The sequence below is a fragment of the Amblyomma mixtum genome, chromosome 2, assembly GCF_055824585.1.
Source record: "Amblyomma mixtum isolate Tamu chromosome 2, ASM5582458v1, whole genome shotgun sequence".
Lineage (NCBI taxonomy): Eukaryota > Metazoa > Arthropoda > Arachnida > Ixodida > Ixodidae > Amblyomma > Amblyomma mixtum.
The window spans coordinates 117451946-117460809 of NC_143013.1; the positions used below are offsets into that span (position 1 = coordinate 117451946).

Sequence of the window (8864 nt, forward strand, 5' to 3'; positions counted from 1 at the left end):
AGTAGGCATTCAACTTCACGCAAAGGTGCACGGACTAGGCGACACGAAGGTCCGGGTATATCCTCAACGGTGGTGTTCTGCTGTTCCTAAAGCTGGCAAAGTATCATGGCAACTGTTTGTGCGAGTTGGTTTCCCGTGACAGAGCTTGTAGGGCTTGAAACACAAGGACAGAATCAAGTGGGTAACGCTTATGCGATATGCTGATAACGCATGTGGTGTCCACTTCGTTCCGTCCTTGCACTTCAAGTGCTACAAGTTTCGGCACGGCTAAGTATTACCGCTCACTGGATGTCACAGCGGCCGTGTTTCGCTATGCGCGGAGCGCATCACCGGCATCACACAAATTTGCGTCTTCTCATCTGGACAACGTTGGTCCAAGGCGCCAGCCCGCAAAAAAAACAAAACAAAAAACTGGTGAGTTTCGTCCAGTTTGAAGAAAAGGAACCGCGATGTAAGGGATCGTTAGTGTACGCGGGGCCATCGGAACGCGGCTGGGAGTGCTCAAAGCGAAGCGTCTCCTTTCTTGGAACGCGGCCGCTCACGAACGCGCCGGGAACTACGGGTGTCCCCCGCCCCGCGGTACCGTTTCGCGCACCTGCTGGCGCGAAAGTGTATTTGTCTTTGTTTTTCACTTTTATTGTGCAATGGAAAGGGCGTTTTGCCCTACGGAAGCTGGAGGGCTGGCCATGCTCTCGGTAAACCAATCATGTGAGGAGTGTAACATGATTGGTTGCTACGAAATGTGGGTCGGGCCTTTAGGTCTTTAAAACCGGAGCCGGAAGCGGGGTTCTGGGCTAAGGTCAGGTGCTATGCATCTTCGGCTATGCCGAGTAGGGGCCTCCCCTAGTGTTAGCCAGATTCACTTTTTTGTTGTTTGTCCTTTTTGCCCTTTAATTTGTCTCGAGTGCCTAAACTTGTATATGCAATGTAAATAGCTGTACATAAACTGTACATAGGTTTTCCCTTTTTCCCTGCATCTCTAGTCATCGAGAGACCGTCTCTGACGGGGCACCCCTGGTGCGAAGATCAAGCTTCAGTCTTGCGAGTTAAACCACCCGTCTCTGGCGGGGCACCTCTGGTGCAAGGAGAGTAGAAGAACCTGATCTTTACTGGCGCAGTCGACAGGATCCTGCGGCCATCGGAAGACGGCGCAGGAAGAAGATTGAACGCAGGGAGAAAGGCGACGGTCAGGCAACAGCAGCGGTCGAGAAAGGACCTGCGGAGAGACGGCGGCAAGGACGCAAGGACCACGGCAGTAGTCCAGCGACGCGGGACTGCGTCCGGTCAAGGAAGCAGGAAGCAGCGCGTCGAGAACTCGACGGTCACCGGCGGGTCGCAGCAAGTGACGACAGCGGGCACAGGACCAGCGGCGTGCGACAGCTCATCGCAGCGTGCGGTAAAAGTGGCGGTGGACTCCGACGCCAGGAAGCTGGCAATGGGGATCGACGCATCGAAACCGTGAGTTTCCTTAGTCGCATTGCTCACGTCCCTGTGCGTCTGTTCGAGCCGGTAGGACAGTTGAGGGGTACATACGGCGGTATGGAGGGTTATCCTTGCCGGCCCTCACTCGATGTGAGGTATCGAGTGGAATTGGCGAAGGCGCGCTTAGATTATTATCAGGCTGAGCTTGCAAAAGTGAATGGAGGAAAGGCGCCGCTATGCGAGGAAAAACCTCCGGATTTGCAGGCGTTAGAAGCAAGGCGCCAGCAGCTAGAGCTCGAGCTGGCTGAGCTCAAAGAGTCTCGGAGAGCTAGTCAACTAGCCAGGGGGAACTGCTCCGAGTCCCGAGCAGAGAGGCCGCCTGTGCTGGAAGACAAAGGATTATGCCTGTCAAGTAAAGGTCAAGAAAACAGCCAGGCAGAAGTAAGAAGTGCGCAAGATTTCTGCGAAGCTGGAATCGCAGTTGAAGAAAGTATAGTGACGAAACGCAGCGTCGCGGTATTAGAGGTGGTGAACGCGCACTCCGAGGATCCGGCCGCCCAGGTTAGCTCTACCCCAAATGACACCAGGGACGCGGACGCGAGTTCAGGATTGTTGGAAATCACTCTAATTCCAAAAACGCGGTCTCAAGCGGGCTGCGAAAAAGAGCATTTCGTTCAGCAGGGGGCGGTCGGTAAGGACAGACGTCAGATCGAAGAGCGAGTGAAAGGAGGAAGTCTGGCGTTGCTGCAACCGCACACTGTGTCGGGCATAGGGTATGAAGTGCCCCATAGCGTTGGTGGTGGCAGGAGCATCCCATCCGAGGCAGAGAGCGGAGGTAGGCCTGTTGGGCCGATCAGACCGAGCGCCGCGCGGCTGTCAAACGCACCCAACGGGTGCCCGATCAGTTCATTCGAGGACGGGGAGATGCACGGCGACTTGCCACGGGGCAAATTGGGGTCGGGCGACTGCGAGGGAGCTCATGCAGCCTCAGACTATGCCACAGGGCCAGCGGGCGCTAATCAAGCATGGAGCGGCGGTTTCAAAGTTTGCTCGTGCAGTAAAGGTGCAGATGGCCCCGGGCGAGGTGGAGTGGCAGGAGGCAGGTGCGTGGCTTTCACCTTGAAAGTCGGCGCGTGGAACAGTTCGTTCCGTACTGCAGTACGCCAGATCAAGTGTAGTAAAACCGGCCTCACTGGTACGGTTAGACTGAGAAGGGGATATGCCCCTTGCGCAGGGCGCGGCCCGTGCTGGCGCGCCGGAGAGAGCGTGCCCTCGGGGGCGTCGTGTGGTCAGGGATTTGGACCCATCGAGGGCCGGGATGTGTTTGATCCTGGAGGGCACCAGCTGTTGAGTTCTTGCCCCGCTGTGGCACCAGCCTAATGAGCCGAGTGGCAGTTAGGCGTTAATTGTGTTGAGACGCGTAGTGGTTCGAACGCACACAAGGACGCTCGGTGCGACTAAGGAGGCTCACGTGGCCACTTACGGACGTCGTGCGAGTGCTACTGAACGCTCAAGTTGCGAGTGTCTGTGTGTGTGTGTGTGTGTGCTCGTTCGCTAGCAGGACGAGGGTGTCTACTTGGAGGTGGTGAACTGGGTGCAACCCACGAATTTGGACGCCGTGTTACGGCGCACGGTAGGCATGCCACCGTGTGTATTTGTGGAATTTGCTTATGTTGTGTGTGCATTTTGCATTTTGCTTTTGGTTTTGTTGGTGCCAGCGCTGGTGTAGCTGCGGTACGTCACCCACAGGGTGGTTTTGTGACCCGGACCGATCCCTTCTTGTTATAATTCTAAAAGTGGCATTTGAGCCCTTTGTAGAATCTTGGGAAGGGCGTGTAAGGGATCGGTAGTGTACGCGGGGTCATCGGAACGCGGCTGGGGGCGCTCAAAGCGAAGCGTCTCTAGAGTCACTGGAAAAAATTTCAGAGTACCGCATTTCTTTTCCCCGTGCCGCCGACGCGGTCATTGGCCCAACCGTACCACGTGGTCTTGGGGTGCCATATACCTTCCAAGCGCCGGTCGGGCCGGCTGAGAAGAGCGCAGGCTCCCGACATTTCTCGTGTTGCTACTGTCGCTCTCGTGTTTGATACTGAAGAAATCATGCCTGGCTGCTGCGCCTTCGGATGCAGCAACCGAACCGAGTCCGGAAAGACTTTTTTTCTCGATTCCGACCGGGAAAAATGACCGAGAGCGTCGTTCTGCGTAGTTGCACAGAATCGGCCGGGAGAACTTCAAGCTTTCAAAAAACACACGCTTGTGCGAGCTAAGTGCACCTTGCTTGTGTTTTTTGGTGCTGTTTTAGAAGGTATGTAAGCGCAGTGCACCCGTTAGCGATAGGATGCTAAGAAAATAGGTGTTCACAGCAAGACCGTCGCGCATGTCGCGCAGGGATCGTTCGCGGCTTGCCCGCTTGACGCGGGTACACGTTACGCGTTTGTTACTCAACACACGCGGCTCTTCCGACTATTCCGTGCTTGTGGCACGCGAAGGCACATTTGTCGCGCGAGAATTCCGCGTCCTAACATTGCACCAAGCACTCGCCCGATCTTTCCGCGCCTCGAGTCATTCGACCTATGGCACTTGTTTTTCGCGGACCGTGATGATCGCAGTCAATAATAGCATAGTCGGGCATGTCTTACGTTCACGCAACGGCCGCTTTCTGTTCAGTTGTGTTGGGACTGGTAGAAAAATAGAAATGGGTCAAATGTTGACAATCCTTGAAGCTGCGTGTTTGCGGCGACATGCGTGCTTACATCTCAAATGAGCTATTTTAAGTGTCACTGCGTAAACTTAGAAACCTTTAAAACGTATTCTTTTTCTTAGCCTCTTTATCTGGGTGTTTCAGCTTATTATTAAAGCTGTATTCCATGTTTTTCTTGTTCCACATATTTGAAACAGGGCTTCACTCGAAAAAGCCCTGGGAGCCTCTTTGGGCAGCCCAGCATTCGAGCGCAAAAGTGGTCCTACAAATGTTTGTTGTACAAACATTTGCAGGACCACTTTTGCGCTGAAGACTTCGAGAAGCCTAGAGTGGATGGGAAGAAGGAGCTAAGGTCAAGTAGTTTCGTCCTGCTTGAACGAGACGGCGCGGTCCCATGGCGGTCCACGATGCTCACTGCCCAAAAGCACGAGCTTGTCTCTTTGCTGCTCGGAGCGGCGAAATGTTTCCTTCGTAGCTTGCTCCGCGGAAGGGTAAAAAGAGGCGTGCACAAGCTCCCGATAGCAGCGCTAAGATGCTGCTCACAATCATAGTACAGTTCCTGCAGTAAACGCAACCGCGGAGTAAAACAACCGCCGGCTGCATTACTTCGCACAAAATAGCAATATTTTTTTTCTCTTCTGAGTAACCATTGTCTCCGAGCACGAAGTATTTGCGCTTCAGTGAACACTCAACCCGATATGTCACCGAATATCAAGCTCTTTCAACACGGCGACCTTCCTGCGACGCAGTCGGCTTGGAAGGTAAATGGCAGTGGCCGCTCAGTGTTGCCAGTCAAATTCCGACCTTTGCGGACTCTGAAATTTTTTCCAGTGACTCTAAGCGTCTCCTATTTGGAACGCGGCCGCTCGCGAACGCGCCAAGAAGTACGGGTGTCCACCCCGCCCCGCGGTACCGATTCGCGCACGTGCTGGCACGAATGTGTATTTGTGTTTGTTTTTATGTTTATGTAGTGGTAGAGAGGGTGGTTTACCTTGTTGAAGCCGGAGGGCTGGCCATGCCCTTGAAGAACCAATCATATGTTAAGAGCACAACATGATTGGAAGCTACGAGATGTGGGCCGGGCCTTTAGGGCTTTAAAGGGACACTGAGGAGAGCACTATTAATATTTTTTTTATAGTAAAATCCGATAGTTCGGCATGTCATAGCTTTGTTGCCACTTGGCCGGCAGCGAAAGATGCATTTATTTCTAAGAAATTTGGATTCGAAGTTGAAAATGTTTTTCCCGCCGCTCTGATTCAAACTTAGGATTCGTCTATGACGACAGAGGACTAAGAGACGTGATACATGACGTGCACATGACGTAACGCAGACTCCGTGATTTCTGGCTGCCAGCAGTGCGGCCTAGCAGCAGCCGAAAAGAAAGCTACCGCCGGCCGCACGTTGAAGGCATCTATCGGCTATTGCGGCCGTCGCTACAGTCGCTTCGATTACGTTTGCACTGGCGTTTTGCCAGCGTTACGATGGATCTCGTTCTCGAAGTCGTCAACGAAGTTCTCGCATATAGACACCTTTAGCATACCGTGTACCTTGTTACCGCTAGCGGAATACCGGGAGCCCGCCTACCGCCGGAAAACAGGCGCTGATTTGTCCCGATGCTTCAGGAGCGCGCGTAGCAGCCGGGCACGTGGCGCCATCTGGCGACGTCAAGGAGATTTGCGCATGCATTGGCTGCGCCTCAGTGATGCATTGTTTCTCGGTTCCTGGTGTTGTTAGAACCATTCGTTCTAGCAACACTGTTTTGTTCTATGATCTCATCACGCTTGTACTTGCGAGTTTGGCCTGTGGCGGCGATACCTGTATTTTGGTTCTTGCTCTTTTCTACGTTACAAGAGCTTTGTTGTCAGTATGAGTGGCGTTTTTGTAATCAGGAGCTGGTATTCTGTCGATACAAGCCAACTTCAATTTCTCCTCAGTGTCCCTTTAAAACCGGGCCCCGGAGCTGGCAGCGAGGTTCTGCGCTCAGGTGAGATGCTACGCATCTTCGGCTACGCCGAGTAGGGGCCTCCCCTAGTATTAGCCAGATCCACCCTTTTGTTGTTTGTCCTTTTTGCTGCTTATTATGTCTCTAGTGTGCCTAATCTTGTATATACTGTAAATATTTGTATATAAATCTTCAGTTATTCCCTTTTTTATCCCTGCGTGGCACCTCATCACGAGACCGTCTCTGACGGGGCACCCCTGGTGCAGAGATCAAGCTTCAGTCTTCAAGTTAGATAAACCGTCTCTGGCGGGGCACCTCTGGTGCAAAGAAGGAAGAAGAAGAACCTGTGAAACTTTACTGGCGCAGTCGACGAGGATCCTGCGGCCATCGGAAGACGGCGCAGGAAGAAGACTGAAGGCAGGGAGAAAGGCGACGAGAAGGCACAAGGTCAGTGTTCGAGAACGGACCTAGAGAGAGACCGCGGCAAGGACCACGGCAGTAGTCCAGCGACGCGGGACTGCGTCCGGTCAAGGAAGCAGCGCGTCGAGAACTCGACGGTCACCGGCGGGTCACAGCAAGTGACAACAGCGGGCACAGGACCAGCGGCGTGCGACAGCTCATCGCAGCGTCTGGTGAAAGTGGCGGTGGACTCCGACGCCAAGGAGCTGGCAATGCGGATCGACGCGTCGAAACTGTGAGTTTCCTTCGTCGCATTGCTCACGTCCCTGTGCATGTGTTCGAGCCGGTAGGACAGTTGAGGGGTACAGACGGCGGTATGGAGAGTTATCCATGTCGGCCCTCACTGGATGTGAGGTACCAGGTAGAGTTAGCGAAGGCGCGCTTAGCGGACCTTCAGGCTCAACTTGCGAAAGTAAATGGCGGAAAGGCGCTGCTTCGCGAGGAAGAACCTCAGGATGTAAAGTATGTCTTGAAGGTTATAGAAGCAAGACGCCAGCAGGTAGAGCTCGAGATCTCTAAGATCAAGGAGAGTAGAAGAGCCAGGGAGAACTGCTCTGAGTCCCGAGAGGTGAGGCCGCCTGTGCTGGAAGACAAAGGATTATGCTTGTCATGCACAGGTCAGAAAAACAGCAGTGAGGACGCTGAAAGCAATCAGCCGGTATGCGGCAACGCATCTTCGTTAGGAAAGGCCGCTAAAGGTTCAGGAAGTGAAAACGAGATTCCTGAAGGGTGCGGAAATATCACGGCTTTTCCGCCACCGCGGGCGGCTAGCAAAGAACAGGAGCAGCCTAATTCTCATGATCAAGGGCCAATCGAGACCAAAGTGTCCGATAACAAACAGGACAGCGGTGGAATTCCTGCAGGCTCTATGACAAAGATTGTGACCTCTGACACGGAGCTAGTAACAGGTGAAAATCTGGCGTTGCTGCAAACACACACTGTGTCGGCCATAGGGCAGGAAGTGCCTCGTAGTGTCAGTGATGGCAGGAGCGTTCCATCCGAGCCAGAGAACGGAGGTGGGCCTGTTGCGCCTACCGGGTGGAGCGCCGCGCAATTGTCGAACGCACCCGATGGGCGTCCGACCAAGTCCTTCGAGGAGAAGGAAATGCGTGAGGACTTGACTCAAGGCCAATTCGGATCAAGTGACTACGAGTCACCTCATACAGCCTCAGAGACAGATGATGCCGTGAAGTCGGCAAATGCCTATCAAGCAGGGAACGGCAACGTCAGTGTTTGCCCGAGCAGGAACGGGGCAAATGGCTCTAAGCGAGGCGAAGTGCCAGGAGGCTGGCGCGCAGCTTTCATGTTGAAAGTCGGTTCGTGGAACATTACGTTCCGTGCTGCAGGTCGCCAAATCAAGTGTAGCGAGACCGGCTGCATTGGTATGGTTAGACGGGGCAAGGGCTATGCTCCTTACGCTGCACGCCGTTCGTACCGGCGCGCCAGAGAGAGCGGGCCCTCAGGTGCGTCGTGTAGTGAGGGGTTTGGACCCATCAAAACCCGGGACGTTTTTGATCCTGGAGGGCACCAGCTTTCGAGTTCTCGCCCCGCTGTGGCGCCAGCCTAATGAGCATAGCGACCATTAGGTGTTAATCGTGTCGACTGAGGCACGTGGGGGCTCGAACGCACACAGGGACGCTCGGTGCGACCAAGGACGCTCACGTGGCCGCTAACGGACCCCATATCAGTGCTACTGAACGCTCCAGTTGCGAGTGTCTGTGTGTGTGTGTGTGCTCGTTCGCGAGCAGGACGAGGGTGTGTACTTTGAGGCGGTGAACTGGGTGCAACCCACTAACTTGTACGCTGTGTTACGGCGCACGGCAGGCATGCCACCGTGTGTATTTGTGGAATTTGCTTATGTTGTGTGTGCATTTTGCATTTTGCTTTTGGTTTTGTTGGTGCCAGCGCTGGTGTAGCTGCGGTACGTCACCCACAGGGTGGTTTTGTGACCCGGACCGATCCTTTCTTGTTATAATTCTAAAAGTGGCATTTGAGCCCTTTGTAGAATCTTGGGAAGGACGTGTAAGGGATCGTTAGTGTACGCGGGGCCATCGGAACGCGGCTGCCGCTCAAAGCGAAGAGTCTCCTTCCTTGGAACGCGGCCGCTCACGAACGCGCCGGGAACTACGGGTGTCCCCCGCCCCGCGGTACCGTTTCGCGCACGTGCTGGCGCGAAAGTGTATTTGTCTTTGTTTTTCACTTTTATTGTGCAATGGAAAGGGCGTTTTGCCCTACGGAAGCTGGAGGGCTGGCCATGCTCTCAGTAAACCAATCATGTGAGGAGTGTAACATGATTGGTTGCTACGAAATGTGGGCCGGGCCTTTAGGTCTTTAAAACCG

General features: G+C 54.0%; 1 protein-coding gene across 1 annotated transcript; it reads left to right on the forward strand.

Annotated features, from left to right (window-relative positions):
* Positions 1–858: 858 nt before the first annotated feature.
* Positions 859–6497, forward strand: LOC149360700 (uncharacterized). The gene is made up of 2 exons (XM_089572459.1): positions 859–3055; positions 6432–6497. Exon 1 carries the CDS (start codon positions 1540–1542, stop codon positions 2800–2802), a length of 1263 nt encoding a protein of 420 aa, XP_089428585.1. The 5' UTR covers positions 859–1539; the 3' UTR covers positions 2803–3055; positions 6432–6497.
* The last annotated feature ends 2367 nt before the right edge of the window (positions 6498–8864 follow it).